General features: G+C 27.5%; 2 protein-coding genes and 1 pseudogene across 2 annotated transcripts in view; 1 reads left to right on the top strand and 2 right to left on the bottom strand.

Annotated features, from left to right (window-relative positions):
• Positions 1-24,070, bottom strand: part of LOC111041446 — a 99,362-nt gene that overhangs the window by 20,240 nt on the left and 55,052 nt on the right. The window lies entirely within an intron of this gene.
• LOC111041462 lies at positions 10,751-21,739 on the bottom strand (annotated as a pseudogene).
• Positions 13,119-23,310, top strand: LOC111041449. The gene is made up of 6 exons (XM_022325722.1): positions 13,119-13,729; positions 21,499-21,715; positions 21,829-22,025; positions 22,085-22,221; positions 22,499-22,580; positions 23,067-23,310. The coding sequence occupies exons 3-6, from the start codon at positions 21,905-21,907 to the stop codon at positions 23,207-23,209; spliced, it is 483 nt and encodes a 160-aa protein (XP_022181414.1). The 5' UTR covers positions 13,119-13,729; positions 21,499-21,715; positions 21,829-21,904; the 3' UTR covers positions 23,210-23,310.

Below are 24,070 nucleotides of genomic sequence, written 5' to 3'. Positions count from 1 at the left end.
GCTTTTCATGACATTTAATGATTTTCAAGCCTATAATTTTGTTTTTTGAATTAAAACTGCAAGTCCCGTCTACTGTGGCGGCTTGTGGGTTTTTAATATAATAGTTGGAATACCAATAATAAACGAGCTAGAGTAAAAATTAATTATAAGTTAATCGAGTTTATTTTATAATAGATACATCTCAAGAAAATTATCAAAGTGTACATTAATATAAAAAATGTAAGACAACTTTAACTGTATACTGTACTACTGTGTATAATTGAGTAATATATCAGTTAATAATACAATATGAAGAAAAAAAACATTAATTATTATTATCACTGTCAAATTGTTTAAGTTTTTGATAATCTGCCTATTATTTATTCACATTCTATGTGCTATAATAATACTTATATGAGATCAGTTAATTTTTAAGTAACTATTCCAATAATTGAAATTAATAGTGTGGCGCAAATTAAGTAAATGTGAGTACTTATATAAAGGTTAATTAATATTTTATACAGGTTGGAATGGGATTCTATGATGATAATTAGAGATAAAAAAAATCCAGTGTGTGTTACCAGTACGCGCGCGGGAAGTTAAACTTCTTTTGAACGGTACATGTGAGTGAGTGAAAAAGAAAGAAAAGCATGGATAGACTGGAGTAATGAGGACAATAAAGAAAGAAAAGAAACAATGTAAATTATAATTTATAATTTATAATACGTAATATTATGTACATGACGTACTGATACGCTTCGCACCGCCGCCCCGACGACCGTATGAAATCATCCCGGACGATCATTCCGTTTTTATCTAAATATTTATCTCATTAATATTATTGTTGAGTATTCTTTGTTTAATAACCCAACCAAAAACCCATAGCCGTTTACAAAATACAGCTACGACAATCCACGGCTGCGCACAACAACATGCCCGTGTTCGCGTTCGTACGGCCGCCCGTTTGCCTTTTTTTTCCTCACTACCCTGCGTAAAGAAGTTTAACTTCAAAAAAATAATTCGACGTATAGTTCGAAGTGGACTGTAAAGAATTATAATTATAAATATTGTCTTATGTAAAAAAAAAATATTTTTTACTGCTTACTTTGTGAATTATATCAGTGATTGAATATTATTATGATTTATGATATATTTTTAAGTATACATTTTTATAAAACGTATGGTATAATTTTTGGAAACTCTCAAACGTACCTACATTTTTGTAATGGGCTTACTGCCATCTTCCCTCCGGGACTAATTAAAACGTGGTTATAATTAAATTAAAAGAATATCTAAAGTGGTGACTGGTGGTAGTGAATTTAAAAAAAATTACAAATCGAACAGACCTCGAGTTATCTCCATCATTAAACGTCGTATTTATTTCTATAACATTATAATGTATCTACCATATTGCTCCACGGGTTTCTCATATATAATAAAAAAAACACTTCCAAGAACATTTAAACGTTATCGCTATTTCCTAATCATTACTTTTCCGGACGTCATTAGTGTATATAACATTCGTCTGTAGGACTATTAATTAATGGATATTTGATAGGTGGCACACCCAACCGTGGAACGCTGCAGTATTTAAGATATGATTTGTAAGCATGCATGATTATCTTATAATTGTTGAGCTGTTATAGACTATAGTTACTGATTAAAGGATAATAAAAATAAAAAGTATGCCATTAAATTTAAAAACACAAATAATATTTGCGTTTTTGTAATATGTGAGTCATTTGGCCGGAATTTGTTCACAGAAACGCATCACAAAATATGTATTTGTATTATTATATCGTATTTGTAAGTATCAATATATGTGAATATTCAAATTATCTGTACAGCTCGTCTGCTTGTAAAATACTAAAATGTTATAACACATTAGAATGCTAGATGAACGAATGTTATAAAATTATTTAGCTACGGCACTGTCAGTGGTAGTGGACAATTAAAACGCGAACATAAATATATTATTTACTAATTATTTCCACATAATAATTATTGGATTTTTCTTAAGTCAATATGTATATACTAGCAAATACCTCACCCGAGGACTGTATATAGTCCATAGTCCCATACTCCATATTATTATAATATATTATTATGTTGCATAATACGTGTGCTGCAGCCACTATAATCTGGAGAACGCGTTTTTTAATACAGTAGATTCTTATTATGTCGAACGTTGCTATCTCGAATTGTCCGTTACCTCGAACTAAACATTTTAATATTATGGAGGAAGGAATAATAATGGTAACTGTGTTTTTAATTTTGATTAACACCTTGCAAATAGTTGGAATAAAATATATAACCAGGTGTATGTAATTTACTCCAAAACAACCAAAAAATAAATAATGCAATAAACACCACCACATCTAAAAATTAATTTTGGTAATTTGCACCACATATAAAATTAGACAAAAGGGCATTATGTAATATGCGCAATATCACCGACTACTATGAATATTTTATGATATCAATGCTACTAAAGTACTAAAGTAGTTTGTTTTACAGTTCGATTGGTAATAATCTACGTATTAACGTAAGTTGAATTGATTATTTCCGAAAACACTGCATTTAAAAATATTATCATTGAATTTATTAAAATATAACAATATACTTTAAAAGTTTCGAGTACCCAGGAATAATATGATTAAATTACAAAAATTAGGTAGCTAAAATCATAATTCTAAAATTAAAAACCTAATATTTTCGAACATCTTTTCACTTAAAATATCTATCGTATCAATATGGAAAATGATCAAATATTCGGTGAAAAAAATCAAATATCTCCGATTATGTAAACTTCAAACTATAATAAAAAATTAATTTGATATTCCAGAAGAATTTTTTTTATTGTTTAAGGTAGAAAAGCTTATGGAGAATCTCGTATTAAAATTTCAAATCTTTGAAATAAATAGAAAATATTTTATGAATTTATAACTCAAAATAATTTGCAAAATTTTCATGATTTTGACAAATTTTGTACGAATTTTAACATTAGTCACTCATAAAAAAAAAATAGTATATTTACGCTCAACTTTTTTTAATTCCCACTAACAACCAGTGGCGTACCTGACAGGACCGGTACCTAAACGCATTCAGGACTTTTTAATGGAGAAGCTGGAGCCCTAAAGCGCCCCCCCCCCCCCAGGTACGTCACTGACAACGACTTATGAAGAACATTGTACTAAAGTTTCAAGCTTATTTATCCACACTAAAAAAGTAATAAAAATTGAAATTTTTTTATGCCAATAAATATGTTAAGAAGAGTCAAAATAGTTAAGAAATTGTTTGGCGAATAGAAGAAAAACATTGTACATAATCATTTCCATGTACCCACTATTATTTATTTTAAAGTTACATCAAAAACCAAAATCGATTTCCGTAAAAATTCCAGTTTTTTTCTTAATTTTTGTTTTTGTTTTTCTCAGCGATTTTAAAAAGTACTGAACATTTTCAATTTTGACCTTTTGATACTCAAATCCACCTACTAGATTCACTTTCCCCCCAGAAAAGTTACAGAATTTTGGAAATCGAAGCATTATTTCGAACAGTCGATAAATTAACACATCATTATAAAATCAATACATTCGTCAATCAGCTCGGAATCTAAAATACAAATAAGTAACTAGAATATTTTTAATTTACAGCTAATAATTTATAATATAGTTAACATATTTGTTTCATAAATGCTTCATAGCCGAAAGTAAAAAAAAACAATTAGTGTTAGACATGTTAAAAATAAAAAAACAATTGGGTAATATTCTAAAACTGACTTCAAAACATAGTATGCCATTTGAAGTGAAAAATAGCAAAGCATAATATTACCTTACGGTTCACACAAATACCTATAGGTACTTAATAAAATATTAATAACAGATTGAACAAAATTACTAAACATTTAATGAATCAATAGAAAACTTTTAAAATATGTAAACCGTCCAATCATTATTTTTTTATGCGACCTGGCATAAGACACTATCGTTATGAAACGATTTATCTATTGGATTTTCTTTAGTGAAATTTTCATGTAAAAAATATGTTAAATCTACTACCTATTTTCAATATTACATATATATGTCATAATTTAATATAATATTGTTCAATACTATATTAGCTAGTATGTTACTGCTTGTTTAATAAATATTAAACGCTAGTAAAAATGCTTTGATTAATACGAATATCCGATAATATAGTGTTTGGTGTCTTTTTGTATGTGTAACCATGATACATTTTATAATTAATATGGCAAATATGGTATTATTAGTTTATACTGTGTACTGTGTAGTTACAGTATTGTCTATGTTACACGTAGATACGTAGTATGTTATTGTATAAGACATTTAAATGTACATAATGAACTAACTAACCAACCTAATGCCGGGCTGCATGAACGATCGATAAACATTTAATGAATTAATATTCAATAATGAACATGATTTAGTGGCCCATAATTAAATTTTATTTGAACTATTTAATTAATCCATTTTTCATGCAACGTGGCAATATACAAATGTTTAACGTTTGTATCATTTTTATACCAATTACTCAATTATTTCGTCACCAATAAACATATCATACACACACATAAAAATAGTAGGAATCATATTGATTTGAAATTATCTTTTTACATTACATGTACGTTTATTGTTTATTGTTCATATTTAATTATATCAATTATGATTATATATAATACATACGAATATACGATATATTATGTTTAATAGTATTCAATATTTGTTTTCGTCTTACGTTTATTGATTATAGGTAGGTACGTCAGTTTTTTGAAAATGTTTCCGTTATAGCTTTATACTTAATAAATAACATTTATTATTTGTTAATACACACTTGATAGGTATTTACTATAATATTGTAGACAATAGTTGCTTATGAAGGCTTATGAAGAAGGAATATATAATGGATTTACGTAGATATACTCTTCTCTATACACAATAAACAGAAAATTCAGTTCGTATTAATTTACTAGATGTCTAAATTTAATATTGTATTTGACGGTAGGTATGATAAATTGAATCCTGTGTTATAACCTAGGTACATAATAAATAATAATACATAGGCACTACTTAAACGGTAAAAAATATAGAAACTTGAAAAAAAAATAATAATATACATACGACCCCGTCTAAATATTCAATAGAATACCTACTTGTTGACTGCAAGAGATAAAATCGATTCTAAGTGCTTGCGAACATCCTCTGTCCGGTTATAGCCGAAGCTGTAATCAACAGGTCCGGGTCGACTGCAACTTGAGGACGGCGTCGTTCTGTTGGCCCTACTATAGTATATTATTTTCGAGACTATTCGTTACAAAAGATAGGCGAGAATAAATAAGTGCTATTCAAATGTTTTTATATCTGAGACGAAATAATACGGAGGTAGGCCTCCTATAGAAATGTTTGGTTTATGTTAAATATTTTATGCGTGACTAAGGATTACAGGATTTGCTTTTATAGAATGATTTTGGGTAGAATAATGTCTATAAATATTTAAATTAAAATTATTTTTTTATTTTAGGCTTATAGATGAGCGAATCTCAAAAACGACGAGTCCTTTCATTTGATGAAGTCTGTACGAGTATAAACCATATGTTATGTTTTCAGTTTTGACAAGATTTGAAAAAATTGTTGGGCCCCATAATAAATGGTTCAACTAATTATATGTTGCGTGGCTTAATGGATAATTGGAAACAGCCAGTCTTCTACTAATAAAAATATAGAAATTAATAGAAAATTTAAAATGCACCCAATATAATACTAAGTGTACTGCGTAAAAACAATTAAAATTGTTAGAAGTATTATTGGCTTAGAATATTCAGATAGATGGCTTAGGTAACTAAGCTGCCTTTTACACAGTATGTAAATTACCGGTAGGTGGGTACCTATCTTAAAGTCGTAGTTAAAAGCTGTTTACCACCTCCTCTGCCTCAGTGGCTTGTAAATTATTACAAAGCACACCGAAGGCTTCTGACCATCAGCACAAAAATCTTAATTTTGATCACCGCACCATTGCCATTGGTGAGGGGCGCTTGCCACGAGTATCGATACGAATCTGCCCGGCAGTGAATATAGGTACTTACCTACCTTAATTATTATATTTTTGATTCTGTTGTTAGTAAGAACTGTATTTTTGATAATTATTACTGTTGTCGTTATTTTTGTTATTGTTAATAAAATAATAAAACACATTTTTGCAACTAAAATATTATTTTGGATTTAGGACATTTTGCTCATTTGATTTTTGTATTTATTTGCTTTACATGTCATGTTTATAATTTTAATGTTTTATGTATTTATTTAATAATGGCTTAGTTGTTTTTTGTTATTTATTTATAATCTATAAAATCATAATTTTAGTTCGGCTTTCCGATCGTGACGGAGTGTTAGAAGTAGATTGTCCCTAACTACGATGTACTTAATTCTATAGGGCCGTTACAGAGTAGCCCTAACGCACTGCTACCATCACCAAAGGGCCGATACTATAGACTACAGACACCAAGTCTATCGTCAGCAAGCATGGAAACCTGAGGTAAATACATTGTGTTTTTTAAGAGTTGTTATGGAACCAGCGATAGCCATAATGTATCCTCAAAGTCACTAATATACTCCTTATCATTAACGTTTATTTAAAAAATTAAAAAATAAATAATAGGTATTTAGTTTTTCTTCAGTGTCGTATTTAGGCCGAGGCCCTCAAAGTATGTCCAAGTTGGAGGACACAGGACCTTTACCATTACATACAAAAATACTGAACATTTTTTGTAAAATCCTCTCTATATTTTTTAAATCCTGTGCACAATAAATCGGACAAACTACATAGTTATTACTTATTTACGTCACCACATGATAATGAATAATATAATACCTTAATATTCTATATTAATCATGATCATAATATGCAATTCAATTCAAAAATTATATTTTGGGTTTTACTAAATTGTGTGTAGGTACTAGGTACCTACACATTGATAATGTTTACTATCACAAAAAAATGAATATTACCTACGTTAATTTTTTAATCGAATCATGTTTTTACTCAGGTAATACAACTAGTTGTAACAGTTTTTATTATAACAGCAGTTTAATGTAATAATTATCATTTATAAAATAAATAAAATAATATTTGTGTATTTCCGGAAGCAACATTAAAAACAGCGGCATCAAAAGTTGTACATTTTGCTACTCCTTATAAACATTTACACTTTCTTTTTAACGCACTGTTTTCATTTTATTCTATGTAAAATAAATTATATTCATTCTAAATTTAAAAATATTATTTTGATCCAGATTTTTATTTTTCTGTTCTTGAAAATTACCATTATTTTTTTACTACCTTTGACTAGTTATTTGGTAATGTATTGTATGATAATTACTACGTCTTTTTATTTATTTATATTATTTCAATGATGAGTGTATTATTGAATTTTTTGTATTTAACATACGATTAACTAACGTGGTAAAATCTCGTCCAAATGACCAAATGCTATTTTTTTAAATTTATTTTTATTAGCTTTCAACATATAAGGTAAGCATAAAGCACGACAATTGCACAGAACTAGTATACAATAATATATTATCAACCAAATGTTGCATCACTACAAACTATAAACTATAATTTTTAATTAGAATTTAGAACATTTAAATAAAATTTAGCTTAAAAGTAACGACTCACAATTGAGAGTTTAAGGGGGGAATACCTGTAGCGTTAATTAATTTAATTTTGCCCATAAGTTCAGTTTTGTTAAACAACATTAAGCCACTAGTTCAGCGCCGAAGGGAGGTTTTGCGGGGCTCGGGGTTTTTTCATGGGACCAAGAAACTTTTTTTCGTAAGGCAAAAAATATTTTCTAGCACGTCCTAGTACTTAAGTAGGTACTCGTAAAGTCGTAAGAATTTTTACAATGTTTATTAAAATAAAATACGTACAAATTAAATGTTTAGGTACATCAAGTACTCTAAATACAAGTGTTACACAAAAATCAAAAAAAAATTCAAAATTGTATCATCGAAATTGTTTTGGACGTCGTCGTCGCTCGTCGGCACTATGATTTATTTTTACTCTTACTCGGCTATTATAGGTATTCCAATTATTTTATTAAACCCACAAGCCACTGTAGACGGAACTTGTATTTTTAATTCGAAAAACAAAAATTATAGGCTTAATCAAATGCCATGAAAAGCGCGAGGCCCCTAAAATGGCAACAGCCCCTTCTGTCCTGCCCTTCCGTCGGCGCTGCACTAGTTGTTGAATTTGGTACAACCCAAAAATATGTTAAAAAATGGTAAGAAGCAAACATATGTTTTAAATACAAATTACATATTTTGTGAATAATGACAGATTGAATAGTGGTGCTTGAGAGTTGAGATGCATCGTTCTAAATCAATTGATTTATATTAATTATATTATAGAACTTGAAATCAGGAAAAAAATTGTATTTTTTGAAGTGTCCTACATTTATTATTTGCATAATAGTATCGATGGTTGTTGCGAGGTTTTTTTCATTATGTATGGGTATTGGTAGTGCACAGCAGAAGAAAATAATATTAAAAGCGGTGACTGTATAATAGTCACTGAAAAAAAAACATTTATTGCGTTTCTATTTGACTGTTTCCATTAATAAAAACATTTTTTTTTGTACATGAAAAGGAAACGACCACCTCAAGTTGAGACCAAAGGGTTCAGATGATGGACCTAATTCAGTCATATCCGCCGCCAGTTGTAGTTCAATAATAAGAAATCGTCAATGGTTTCTAAATCTAGACATATACCACCAAATAGAAACACTGGACCAATGACTCGTAAATTTATCTGTTAGGATTTTATAGTTTTTGATAACCCTTCGAAACGGACACGTATAGATTGTTCAGTGCAATTTTAGCATAAATTCGGAATCAAAAGACGATATTTATCTTTGAAATTAACAATAAGAATATGAGATTATTACGAATAAATAAATTTGGTATTTATCATTTCTTATATAAATTAAATAATACATCTTGTTATAAAAATGTTACACAAAAGCTAAATACCTACTCTTATTATTATCTTATAAAATATAAATTTTGGTAGTTATAATATTGTTATTCAAATTTTTTTTATCGAGTTTTGTCATTTGTATATTGCTTTCTGGCAAAGCAGAGGAATACAATTTGGCGAATAGAATATAACTTGAATTGCATTATCTACATTGTGTAGTTCTTGTGGATATATTAATAAATTATTTAAAATAAGTAAAAATAATATTTGTGATAAATTTGATTTTGATGTACATATCTGAACAGATAAACCATAAATTAATAATGAAACAATCATTTAATTACACAACTTTTTGATGTTTACACAACACATGGAGGTTTTAAAGGTTTTTGAAAGTTTAAAGTCAAGAATTTTGCTCGTTAGGTTAGTTTCTTTCAAAAAAGTAATTAAGTTCTTTACTCGTTACTTAAAAATAAAGTAATGAAGTCACTTCACTCATTAGGTACTCAAATAAGTTTACGATGTTAAAAGTAAAAGCTTAATTACGTTCAATAGTTATGTAGGTACCTAAAATTCCTAACCGCATGCATGCTAATTGATCTTATATATTTTAATCATATACGAGTTGTTATTTACTATCCTTTATACATGTTGTATGGAGACCTTAAAGGCACATACAGTAAAAATTACGTATAATTATCATACCTATGTAACGACATAAATCATTTTCTCGAAAACAAATACAGGCATACAACTAATGATATTTATCATTGGCAATATAAAATAATAAAAATATTAAAAAAAAAATTTTTATATAATTTTTAAAGGTTAATATTTTAGGAAACACGTGAATAATTTATTTTGGGGAGGGGGCTAAGTCCATCTAGTTGCATTTATGGCATTTATGCACTAAATATATAATTGCTAATTGGTATACTCCATACACAATTAGTTAATATACATGGGTATAGCTAGTTCTTATTAAAACTAAAATATATTTCTGAAACTGGCAACAGGCATGTTTTTAATTTCAATCACAAAATATTAAATATGTATATAGGTGAAGTTTTTGTTGAGCCTATTGAGTATTCATTATTTATTTGATAACTTAACACCCCAAAGGGCATTGATTAAGGTACGACAGTAATTGTTACACTGCATATTACAGTACTGGTAAGATAGTTTTTTTTTTAGATAATGACTGATACAAATATAATATAATAAGCTGTAATATAAAAGTGGCTAAACTAAGATTGGTTAAGCCAGAATAACTTTCTATGAAAATGATAGTTATGACAATTTAGTATTAAAATGTAAATTAGAAACAAATCTACAAAAAGAAAAAAAAAGTTATTGAAACACTTTTTAAAAATCTTTTCAATATGTAATATTTCTTAACAAGTCATTAAGTAAATATTAAATAAATAAATGCATTTATTTAATAAACTATAAAATAAACAGTACCACATTTACACATTCAGGAATTGGTTTTCATATCAAATATTGGCAAAATAACCATACAATTATCCTTGTAAAATTATAAAAGCAATGTAGTTTTAAAGCTTAATTAACTTAATAATATTATTTTCATAAAACTAATTTTGCTTAATTATTTTTCATTCCAGCAGCATTTGTCCACCTGTGGCCCCCATGAAACAGCCCATAAACAAAACATACGGATTTCAAAGATAAAAGACTAAATTATGTTATGATAAATTAAAAAATCACTCAACATTTTATCTTTTTTCTCCAAAAATTAAATTTAAACACAAACATACATCTTGGATTGTACTATATTGATAAAAATAAAAATAAAAAAATTAAGATAAAATTAAAAGACGTAGTATTTTGTTACTGCTAGTTAGAATATAAATATAGGTTATTTTAAGTGCTGCAACTCGGGGTGTAGATCATTTTATAAGTATAAAAAGATATTTAATGCAATTTTATTATCTATTTTAATAAGAGCCAATATTGACTCAAGTGATGACTTGTCCTTATTTAGTTTTGCCAAGCAGTGATTTGTTTTCTAAATCACTACTCATAAGATAAATATCTTCATTTGTAGCAACTCTTGGTGTAACAACATGAGACTTACGATTTTGAGTGTCGACCACTTTTTGAGCAGCTTTTGTTAATGAAATATCCCGTGACTTGCTATTCTGAACAACAATTTCATTCTTAATGCATTTTTTTGGTCTTCCTAAAACAGAAAAATAACTTGTATTAAGAATTAACTTTCTGATATTGATACAACTGAGTAAATATCTAATTGATAAATTGAAATTTGAAGTTTGATAATTAATTTCCACAATAATATTTTGTTAGAATATGTACTTAGTACTTGGCATCCATAAGTTTTAAATCTCATAACACTGGAATTTGTTGCATCTGTCTTACAAGTGGGTAACATAATAAGTTTACACTTAGCAGATCGGGTGTAGCTTTGTTAATTAAAAAATTAGAGTAGATCAACCTATTATGAAACTTGATGGTAAGAACATTATCTGTGTTTGCTTCTCGGTTTTTTATGATAGTTCAATTTTTTATTAAGTTATTAGCATTTTTAATTTATGCTGTATTATATATGCATGACTTGCTAAAAACTGAACTAAAACCAAGAAACTAACACAGATAATGTTCTTACCATCTAGTTTCATAATAGGTCGATTTACTCTAATATCTTAATTAATGAAGCTACAACAGATCTGCTAAGTGTAAACTTAATATGTTACCCACTTGTAAGACAGAGACAACAAATTCCAGTGTTACGTCCTCTTAACTAAAATACATTTCCCACACATATATGAGCAGCCATCGATAATATAGTGAACATATTAGAAATTAATCTAAAAGGTGATAATACCTAATGATTAAAAAGGTTATTTTTACAACATTTGAAATATTATTTATGAATAAATAAATTAGATATGATAGGTATTTTGAATAAATCTAAAGATTTTAGTTAAGTCTAGTTAAGTTTATCTTAAGTCACATCTAGTTATTACACATTTGTTCACAAGTGGTAATGTATAAGCTTAGTTATTTAATTTTTGTTTAGTATTTTTATCATTATTGAATTGAAATCCAATAGAATTAAGTTGATTTTGTAAAGAACGGCAGTCACTTATTGTGTCAAAATTGTAATATAATATGACAGAAATATAGACTATAATAATAATAATAATAATAAATTAAGTATTAAATTAGCAATATTGCTCCTATTGCAATAATATTTATTTATTTCAACAATTTCTAAAAACACTGAAATATGAAATATGCAACTAAAATCATAAAAGAAGCCCTTATGAAAAAAAAACATGGGAATTTTTGAAATAAGCAGTTTATGCATCATACTAAATGAGGAAGCTTAAATTGTTATGTCATAAAACAAATATTGTGATCACTTAGCATATCATACTATCAACCAGAATAAATATGCATATTTATTAATTATACAAATCCGCACTGTACAAATTACTAGTATATGTAATATTACTCTATCTAATATGAACATATTTTATTTTTCTATATGAATCGTAATGATGAACATTAAAAATGGTCTACTCACTAATGATTAATGGACAGTCCCCATCGATCGTAAGCTGATACTTAAACTACAGTAGCATGCATAAATGCTAAGTATGATACAATATGACCACTGCTTAAGCCGAGTATGATTAAGAAGTATTTTTACTGTAATATAATGAAATATTATAAATCGCTGTCAGTGTATGAACACTAGGAGTATCTATAACCATATAAGGGCAACAATTGCATTGGTAGTATTTGTAATCATCAACCCATGCACAATAATAATTGGAAGAAATGTATAATACCTTCCACATCTTTTAATGGTAGAGTAGCTGTTGTAACATGACCATTTCCAAAAATTGTTGGTACAGCATTCGGATAAAGTACACGATTCATTACACCATATTTGAAACATGTTGTCTCAAAATGAATTGAACAGATACTATGCCCAGGGAAGATATGTTCATTGGATAATCCACACTGATTGAGCCAGGTCTGCCGTTTTTTGGGGCACTTCGGAAATCTAACATAAAAGAAAATACAACTGATTGTACTGTAATGTCTTAGTCTCCGTACGCTAGAGTAATTATTTACGAGACTTACACGTGAAAAGACTCACCGGGATTAGAACATCAGGGCACTCAGTCCTTGCACAAAATACAAACAAAGGGCATTTTCGACAATTGTACAGTTAAGTTAATACTATTGTGAGAAAAACAGATTTTCGTTCAATTGCAATGACGCGGTCACTATAGCGATACGGGTAGATACGTCGGTTCGGATTTCACTTTATCATGGACATCGATTTTGATCCTTACAAATCGTTCCTCCTGAGTGGCGAATGATAACTCGCACTAGATAGTAAACAACAACAACACGAGACGTATACCAGTCCTTCCAGTTTGGTAAGATAAATAGCGAAGTAACAGGTTCAATATTATAATTTTTAACCGGTACAGTGGTACCATTGACTGTAGATAGTATGGGGATAGATGGCTCACTAGCGGCATTCCGCGCGACGGGCGACGCTCTAGCTAGGGATAATGCCGTTGAGAGGCGCTGAAGTCACGGAAGACCGTGGTCCTGTCGATTGATACCTAACCTTGATAGTGTGGTTGTGACCATAGACCTTATACTACACTTCGAAGCCGGTGGTTGCCAGCGACTTGTGGAACAGCGTATATGATAACGACGACAATAGCTCTTCCCGCTCGAGGTAAATATATTTATATATTTTCATAAAAAATCGAACGAACTACTATCGCTACAAGAGGATGAGTGGGTATCGGTGCTATCCATTTTATACTAATTAGTATTGATGTCATGGACATCCTATAGACTAGTTTATATATTATAATAAATCTACTCACTAGAATGTATACTCACTTGAATGTTCGTCGAAAATCAGGGTAAGAACATTTTTTACTCAGCTTATCATTAATTGTTCCGCAACCATACGTAGGTCGTATTTTCTGAACTTCTGAATAATATCACCAGATGAGCGCTAGAAGTCTGCTCTTGTAACGAACAATAATATGTTAGGTCGGCGCTAGTTGTAATAATAGTTCTGGATGGCGGATACTGTCGTGAGATAACTGATTATATGAATATAGGATATTTATAGGTAAAAGATAGGTAAGGAAGCAATCAGCAAATCTGTAGAACGTAATGCTGATATTATATTACACATTCAATTTTTTTTTTTTACACCTTATATATTAATTTTGAGTATTGCTGAAAATTACTTAAATTTAGTTTAGGTACCCCGTTTCTTATGAATTTTAACTTTTTTTGGAATTTACGTAGGTAGTAAATCATGTTATGATCAATGATCGATGGAGCGATTATAATTTTTTGGTAGAAAGGAGATACTATCTACATGAGATTATAACATACTAGCAAGATAAAAAAAAATAAAACTAAAAATCGCGAAGTTTAAACGCCTATGAATTCAAGTCTGAGCGACAAATTCTAATCGGACCATTGTTCTCAACTCGTTGGCATACTAATGTTAAATGTTCCAAAATTAAAAATAAAACCATGGTTCATAAGGTGTAGTAATTTTGTAAACTGTATTTGTCTTATTAAAAGTGTTTAAACTGACGCAATAGACATAATAGTGTTGTTAAACAAATAATAAAAAGATAAATTATTCGTTTATAATGTATATTATGTAATATGTTTATCATTAAATAATTTATTTTAAAGAATACTATACACAAATTTATTATACATAGGAATAATTGTAATATTTTATAAGCTAATAATACCTACATACATTCTATAATATTTGACCACATTTTCAACACTTATAGCGAATGTCGTAACTTTATTAATGATATCAAACGAATAAAAACTCTATGACACAGAAAATATTATGTTTTTTATATTGTGTAAATGTTTGATGTCTGTACTCGCTACTAGGATTACAAACTCAGTGGTTCTATCCCGCGTAAAACAGATTTTATTATGTTATATATCTGTAAGACAGAGACAACACATTGTCCCCAAATGCTTATTTTATCGTTGTAATCTATTAAGGATAACACTCTCAAAATATTTTGAATATTTTTGGGCTATTAATAGGTATTTTTAATTTTAAATTTTAAGTTTCGAGCGGAGTAATGAATGTATTGATTTTAATATGATTATTTAGTCTATTCGATTCTGAGCGGAGTGACGAATGTATTGATTTTACAATGATGTGTGTTTTTATATTTACTTATTTTTTATTTTTTGTGTCTTTCATCACGGTTTCTTGCAGTAAAAGTGATTCGATTTTCTTCAACAGCAACTTTTCTGGTAGGAAACTGAATCTTGTTGCTGCATTTAAGAGATCAAAATTTAAAAATTCTAATAGTTTTCAAAAGCAACAGGAAAAACAAACCAAAAATTAAGGAAAAATGGGAATTTTTACGCAAAACCTTTTTTCGAAAAAATCGATTTTGGTTTTTAGAGAACTCTAACAAAAATGGCGGAAGATTCATAAAATTTTCAAAATATTTTTATTTGTGTTGAACTATTTTTAGGCATATGAAATTTTCGATTATTATTTGTTTTTTTAAACTCAAGTCGATAAAAAATGTTCGCTTGGTCAAAAACTTGAAAATGTAATTCAAGGTTCCTTGTAAGTTTTTGTTAATGGAAATTAAAAAAAAAAGTTAAGAGTAAATCCACAATAATTGTTTATGAGCGTTTAAACTTTGAATTTTGACAAAATTTGTAAAAATCACGAAAATTAGCGAATTAAATTTAGTTGGAAATTCATAAAAAATTTTCTATTTATACCTAAGATTTGAAAATTTAAGACGAGATTCCTTACAAGTTTATCTACCATTAAAAAAAAAATTTCCACCAGGAAGTCAAATTAAATTTTTATGAGCATTTGAAGTTGACATTTTTACAACATTGAATATTCACTAGATTTCTCTTGTGGTAGCGATTTTCTTATTTCGTAGTAATTCAAAAACGAATTACTGTAGACACCTGAAATTCACACCAAACGTTTATTTCATCAATTCATATACTTGATAAAATTTAGGTATAATGTATATACATAGGTAATTTAATATTTTTCCAGCATCACTGATAATTTAAGAATAATATTAATTCAACTTACCGGCTACCATATTAATAATAATAGTAATAACAATACAAAATATCCTGAACCTACATACCGTCTCCGCTCAGAATCATTTTTTGTATACAATGATTTGACAGCGACATCTTAGACACCTAATGTACAGCAAAGCGACATCCACTTACCTACTTTTTTATTATGTTTAAATATCCGCTGGGTTTGAAAGTTTGAAAATTTAATACAAGATTTCTCATAAGTAGTTTATTCTGCAATTGAAGTATAAAAAAAAATATACAAACATAGTCTTTTATAGACATTTTAATAAAAAAATTGGACGAAATTGGATATTTTATCGAAATTACAAAAAAAAACAAAATTGGTAATTTCACCAAAAAAAAAAATAATAGTAATAATTTAAGTATAATTATATCATATAAATATAATAATTTTTAGTAGCTTAAATTCACTTATTATTTTTCAAAAATGTAATTTATAGATAATAGACAATAGTCTAGCAATATTATCTGTCGATAAGAAGACCTCCAATTAAGATGAATAATTAAGGCTTTATGTTTCTTAAAAATAATTTTTCTTAGAAAATATACTTTAACGTTGTAAATCAAAATACAATATTCGCCACCCAACATAGTATGTTTGATAATTGTACATTTGTAAATGTATTATACTTTTATATAGTTTACTTATATTCAAGATGAAAAAATATAATTTGACTAGTAAAAAATTGTAATGCTCTATATGAGCAGTCCGTCTGTATCCACATACCGATTTTGGCGTGTTCTGCCTATAAATACATATGCTAATTGTGAATTTAAATTCGTTTGCTAACCCCACGTCAAATTATTATAAATTATACTGAAATAGTACGTTTTAATCGTTTTATAAGCAATTGAAATTTTAATCTTAAAAAAGTGATTTAAAAAGAATCTAGGAAAAAAGAGCTCCTGAAAAAAAAGCCCGGTACCAATTAAATACATTATTCTTTTTTATTTTGATTTGCATGATTAAATATAACCATAATATAATCATAACATTTATCCATGAACACTTATTTACCATAACCATAACTATAAATAAAATATTATAAAATACTAGCTTAATAATTTGTATAAACTTGTATTAATCAATTAATGTTAACAATTGTTTTTTATTTATTATTTAATTATTTGACTATATATTATTATGCATCTCATTTATTATTCTAGTTGCAACATTAATTTGATTAAAAGGTAGTTATTTAGAAAAAAATTATGTCTAGTATATGACATTGAACAATAACTAATTGTATCACAGTCAAAAATCATAAAACATAAACTATAAATCAAAATATAATATGTAATAGATAGTTCAATAACGTTCCTTAACATGCGTTACTCTTAATATAAAACATACAAGTATTGTTGCAATCTGCAATCATTAATCATTTATCATTTATATTGGCACTTACTATAATAATATGGCATTCGGTAAAAGTGTTTAAAAGAGTAATAAACTATAAGTGGTTAAAAGTTAAAAATTCCGAATAGATTTCTAAAGCGTCAAGTAGTACAAAAATAAAATTAAATTAAGGAAAAACTAGTTTTTGAAAAATTCGATTTTGTTTTTTAGTGGAACTTTATATGAAATGTTCATTGTTCACTGAATGTTTATGTAAGCGATTTCTCTATACCATACTATTTTCGAAATATTGAGACTCTTTTTAAAACATTTATAGACATAAGAAAATATTGAATTTTATTTCTTTTAATTTTTGTCTAACACAAATTTTTTTCGTCACCTGAAAAAGCTTGAAATATTAATAGTTACAAAGCTTTTCACACATTGTTACAATATAAGTTTAAAAATATTCAAAAATTACAAAAGCAAGAATTATTTTTTATAAACATTTTAAGTTCAAAGACAAGGATTTTTTTTTTAAACTTTTTTTTGTTTTTACAAAATTCATCATAATTTCAACAATTTGGAAATACTTTGATTTAGAAATTCACGAAATTTTTTTTGTTTTTTAAATGTCAATAAAATGGTATTTGTTGGATGGAAAAGTTTGAAAAAGTAATACGAGGTTAATCACGCACATAATTTCCCATACCAGTTTAAAATTATTAAAAATAAATAGGTTTGATTTTTTTTATATGTATTTAAAGTTCAAGTTTTGACAAAATTTCTCAAATTGAAAATTTACTAATTATTTTGTAGATAAAAATTTATAAAATGTTCAATTCTTATAGCTGAGTAATAAAAATGTACAGCGAGGTCTCAAATAAATAGTACACTTTATAACAAAAAATCTAAAAAAATATATTTACATAAATTATTTTATAGTTATTTTAAGTTCAAATTTGGACGAAACTACATATTAAAACCAAGAATTACTTTTCTAATTATGTTGTTATTTAAAAATATTATTCGTGGCTATTTAAAACTTGTAGACTTTATTATTATATTTTATACACACAATGACTTTAAAAAATATGTTATTTTCTTAGTAAAAATGAATTCAACATATTCACATATTGTAAGTACTGTGGCGGCGCCGCGGAGGCAATGCGAAAGCAGTTGAAAAAAAAAAGTACCAATGCTGAATAGAAAAATAAATTACTTCTATCACAATAATATCATCAAATATACTAAGTATTAAATAATATTAGAGGCTGACAGACCGTCTTTGCTCAGAATCGATTTTTGTACACAATGATTTTATATCATTGAAATCAAATTTAACACCATCCATTACAGTGACCTACGTGTAACCTATTGTACAGCCGAGCGACATCTATTTCTTTGCTTTTTTAAAAACTTTTCTGATTTTTTTTTTGTCTGTGTTTTTAGTACATTTTTGTGTTTATAACTCATTTTTCATAAATTTTATAAAACAAAGTCGTACCTATGTAGGTATTTTTAATATCTTTCATTGATATAGTAACAATACGTCAGGAGCCTTGTATTAAAATGCTTAAGAATTTTGAAACAATAAATTGAAATTGTCTGTAAACAGCCCAATACGGGTCTAAATATTTTGAAAATTTAATAAAGTATATAAATTGATAAAATAAACTAATGGTGTAAATAGTATCTACTAATCTAAATCATGTATCTACAGTTGTTCCTTTTTGAATTTCAACAAAATAGTAAAATAGCTACATATAAGAAAACGAGTAAATATATAAAATGTTGTAAAAATTTTAACTTCAAACAATTGTAAAACTTTTATGGGATTACCCGGTAGAAGTGTTTGTTTGGTATAAGGTCGTAGAACTCATAAGGAATCTTGTATTCAATTTTAATTTCTTAGATATAAAAAGAAAATATTTGTGAATTTCCAACGCAAAATTATTTACAAATTTTCGTGATTTTTACAATTTTTGTCAAAATTCTAAATTTAAGCACTCATATAAAATTATTATTTATTTACAATCAATTTTTTTTTTAATACCCACTAACAACAACTAACTACGAACCTTCTATTTTACTTTGAGGTTTATTGGTAGAAAGAAAATTTTTTTATCAACACAAGTTTAAAAAAACGCATTCAGTGAAAATTACACCTAACTATTGTATTTTTTTAGAGCTACATCAAAAATCAAAATCGATTTGGTCGAAAATTGGTTTTCCGCAAAAATTTTTACTTATGTTTCTATTTTTATTACGTATAAGGTATAACTATGTTCACTCCTATGACTTCAGTTACCTATACAAAACAATACCTGCCAGTTGCCAATAATAACTGGTGAAGTTTTTATTTGAAAATATTAATAGCATTGTAATATTCAGTGTTTTATGAAACACAAAATAAATCGATTATACTGAATTAAATTTTATTTTATATTCATTTTAATTAGCTAAAATTTTTCTGTGCATTTATTAAGTTTGTTAATATCAGTGCATTAAACCGTATTTTTTAAATAATTATTCTAGTTTTTTATTGCTTCTAAATCCATGCGATATTTAAAACTTACTCTAACGTTTATTATACTAATCTATTACGTCGTTAATATTTATATCATAGGCAAATTTCTGTTCAATTGACATGACGATTATTCCACTGAGTTGATCCTGATTATAATGTATAACGTAATTTTGTTTTAATTAAGGTTAATTTTGAAAATGCCCTTTCACAAGATCTACTAGTTACGGGAAAAGTAACGAATATTTTTAGCATTTTAAAATGAATATTTAATTAAGTAAATAAATTAATATTAAATTAAATATATTATTGAATATAGTTTCCCTTCAACTGACTTAAAACTCTGTTTTAAACTATTTTATCCATGGGTCACAATTTGTTATACTACTTTTGGGTACAAAAACTGTACGTCGAAGTAGACTTATTTCACTTTTTAACAGTTGAATTAATATTATTTGCCTATTATTATATTTGTATATAGTATATATACTTTAAAACTTCAGAGTACCCACGAACCCACGAATAATATTTTAAAATAAAAACACAAAACTAAAATCGTTATTATTCTTTGTGTAAATATTTAATTTCTACTTTGAACTTTAAATAACTATAAAAAAATTTTCTAATAAATTTCTTAGATTTCTTAACTATAGTATGAAATACGTACGGTGAATCTTTTTTAAAATCTTCAATCTTTAGCTATAAATATTGAATATTTTAAACGTGTTTAACTGCAAAATAATTTGTAAATTTTCAATTTTATACATCTCGTCAAAATTTAAATTTTAAATGCTTTTAAAAAATAATTCTTATGTATTTTGAATATTTTAACGATGAGTGAGGATCTTTGTATTAATTGTCTAAGCTTTTGAATGCCACGAATACAACTTTATTAATTGTATAGAAAAAACACTAAAAAATTAATTAAATAAACTTTGGTGTAAATTTCAAGTATCTAAGATTATTCGTTTTTGAATCGAAATTAGTCCACAAGATATCGAGTGAATACCCAATGTTGCACTGCAAACTCCACTGGGTCAGCGTCAGTGAACGTACCATAGGTTAGAATATACATCATTTAACTGCTGGTGTTGGAATAGATGTTAAGAACGGACAAATATATAATTACAATAAAAACATAAATTAAGTTTATTATAAGTAGTTAAAGCATGAAAAACCCTTGATTTTCTTTTACCATTGTTATATTTGTTTAATGTCATTGTCAAAAGGTACAGCTGAATAAGGCATCTAATTTTTGTAATTTTTGAATTTGGTGAGTACCAGGTTAGATTAAACACTATACTTCTGCTTAGTTATATCGTATTGACTTGATTGCATTTCAAATATAGCATTTATCTAGGAAACAGAATAAGATAAAAAATTATATTATTGCCGGGGGAGCTTCATCCCCCCCACGCACCTCCCCTCATTTTTATCACTGGCGAGTTCAGACTTTTATTGAAATTATGTTAAACATTTTTAGTGTTATATTATTCTGTTGAATGTGCGAACGCGTGTAAACTGACGTTTAAGTGCTCGCTCAGTGCTCATTTCCTTCTCCAAGAGATCCAATCGCAAAAGCTTGGCCGCCGCGCGAAGCACACACAACTGATTGCGGCCGAACGGCGCCAATTACTTACTTGATTAGTGGGGATAAGCAAAACGCACAGCTTTTTGTCGGGCAGCAGTATTTTCTTTTGGTCAGTATCCATATCTGTCTTCATTTTTATATCAGTGTGTGCTAACCTATGTTTGGTGTGTTTTTTAAATGTATATTGTCAATACATATTTTTATTTTCTCACTTGATTATAGCTGAATTATTTCGCCAACTTCTTTAATAAGAATCCGAAGTCCAGCGATACGTCATCAAGTTTAATTTAGCAAAATTATGCCTCGTCAACGAAAAGATGTCACGATTGATTATAAAACCATTATATCAATGATGAGACATTTTGGAATACATCAATACACTATGACTATTTTAAAGCAACTATCGGGATTCAACCACCGTAACTACTGTAAAAAGAATATTTTTTTTTCGTTACTGATTTATTGTTTGGTTGATTAGAATGCGTATCAGTCATTTTTGAAGAAGCTATATTATGTGCAAGAAAGTCTAACAGAAAAAGAACAAATATTAAAGATCTCCAAACGGCAATTTTAAAGGCAAGAAATGGCACTATTCCTGTTATTTCTCCACATAAAGTAAGACACTCATTATTATTTTTCAATCCCAGGGGAATTCGATACTGACTCTTTTTAATGAGTAAATATCGTAAATTTCTTATACTCTATACCAAATAAGTCTAGAAAGACGCAGAAACTGTGCAGCTGACACAGTTACGTACACATTACGTCCCAACGAATATTATTTATTTTGTATTTTTTGATAGGAAATACCTATTAATCTTTTGCCAATCGTCTATTGATATATAACTGTTAACATTATTGGTTAATTATTTTTTGTTTGCATTATTTATAGGATACCGGACAAAAGCGTGATATCATTGATACTGATATTGAAATAATAAATGATAAGTTAAGCAAAATATCGGTTAAAAAATGTAATTACATTTGTTAAATATAATTTTGGTGCATCTAAATTATGTGAATTATAAATTATTATGAATTTGTTATCTAAATTAATTATTCATAGAATTCATGTCAATAAAATAAAAAAATATTGTGTCTAAGTTTATTGATATGCTTCAACATTAATAACGTGGTTGCCGCTTGTAATGTATAGATTTAAAAACATATTTTTACTTAAATAGCATATTTTTGATATAGCCAACATAATTACTAATTGTATATTAATGCAATAATTGAAATACCTGTTTAACCAAAAACACGTTTGAAATTAATAGAATTAGTTTATACATTTTTCAGACACCAACAATTACAGTTTTTATAAGTTATTTAATAATCAATTTAATATGATTTTTGTCTTATACATTTTACTTATTCTTATTCATGAAATTTGGATGTCACCTTAAATATGTTATGTTATATTATTTTTCATCATTTATAATAATAATTATTATTTGTAGTTAATCGACAATTGGATGATACTTTGCCTGACTTAGGCTATTTTGATTTAGAAGAATTTATAAGAAGCATACAAGCCAATCAAGATACAAATGAAAAAAAATTCGATGTGGATTCCCTATTAAACGACCCTCATTCGTTATAGTATATATATATAAAAAAACTGCTTTATTATCTGGTTATTTTGTAAACCATTTTATTCCTTGTATGTACAATATTTTTACTCCTTTTCTATTATTTATTGATTCATTGTCTATTAAATTACCATACTATTTACTTTAAAACAAAAATTAAAAGTTAATCGTCTGGTTATTTTGTAATAAATTATATTATCAAGTATTGCAATTTTTTTATACCTTTTCCAACACATATTGATTCCTGGATTTTATTTCATACTTCTGCAAGCCTAAATTTAATTTACCATCATTTAAATGCTTAAAATACTATCTATATAATTTACCAATTATAATAAGATAATAAAAACAATTTAGGCTTACAGAAGTGCCTATAATATGCCGGAATGTTGAAAAGCACATTACTATTTATTAATCCGTTGACTGTTGTTGGGTTTGGATCTCGAACAATCTAATTTACTTTTTACACGTGAATACGTGATTAATGATACATGAGAGTTGTGCGAAAGTGTTCTTTGCAAAAGTCACCGTGGCATTCCGGCATATTATGTGCAGTATGTGATCTATCGCACAACAAACATCTGCCATAGGTAGGTACTGTTAAAAATTGTATAAATTGTATATTGTAAATGTAAATATAAATAAGTCCCAAGGTGTCTCTGATGTGCGATTCCCACCATGCCATCATTCATTCTTAGTTTTTCTCATTTCTACTATTATTATTCCTTGTTGTACAGCTATACAGGTTGTAATATTTTTTTAAATAAATTCATAATTTTTTTTTAAAAAAAGGTAATATTTATCGTGTTTATTTATTAGTCACGATAATAACTTGTGTCTTGTGGTCTACTACATTAATATAATATTATACT

The sequence above is a fragment of the Myzus persicae genome, unplaced genomic scaffold (genome assembly GCF_001856785.1).
Source record: "Myzus persicae strain clone G006 unplaced genomic scaffold, MPER_G0061.0, whole genome shotgun sequence".
NCBI classification, from domain to species: Eukaryota; Metazoa; Arthropoda; class Insecta; order Hemiptera; family Aphididae; genus Myzus; species Myzus persicae.
The sequence above is the reverse complement of the archived record's forward strand: the minus strand, read 5'-3'. Positions and strand labels throughout refer to the sequence as shown.

What these genes read in the sequence shown, in the direction of transcription:
- LOC111041449 (XM_022325722.1), top strand. Translation starts at nt 21,905, where the DNA reads ATGCCTCGTCAACGAAAAGATGTCACGATTGATTATAAAACCATTATA. An exon ending in CTGTTATTTCTCCACATAAA is followed by an intron (nt 22,222 to 22,498) that starts GTAAGACACTCA and finishes CATTATTTATAG; the next exon opens with GATACCGGACAAAAGCGTGA. An exon ending in CAAAATATCGGTTAAAAAAT is followed by an intron (nt 22,581 to 23,066) that starts GTAATTACATTT and finishes TATTATTTGTAG; the next exon opens with TTAATCGACAATTGGATGAT.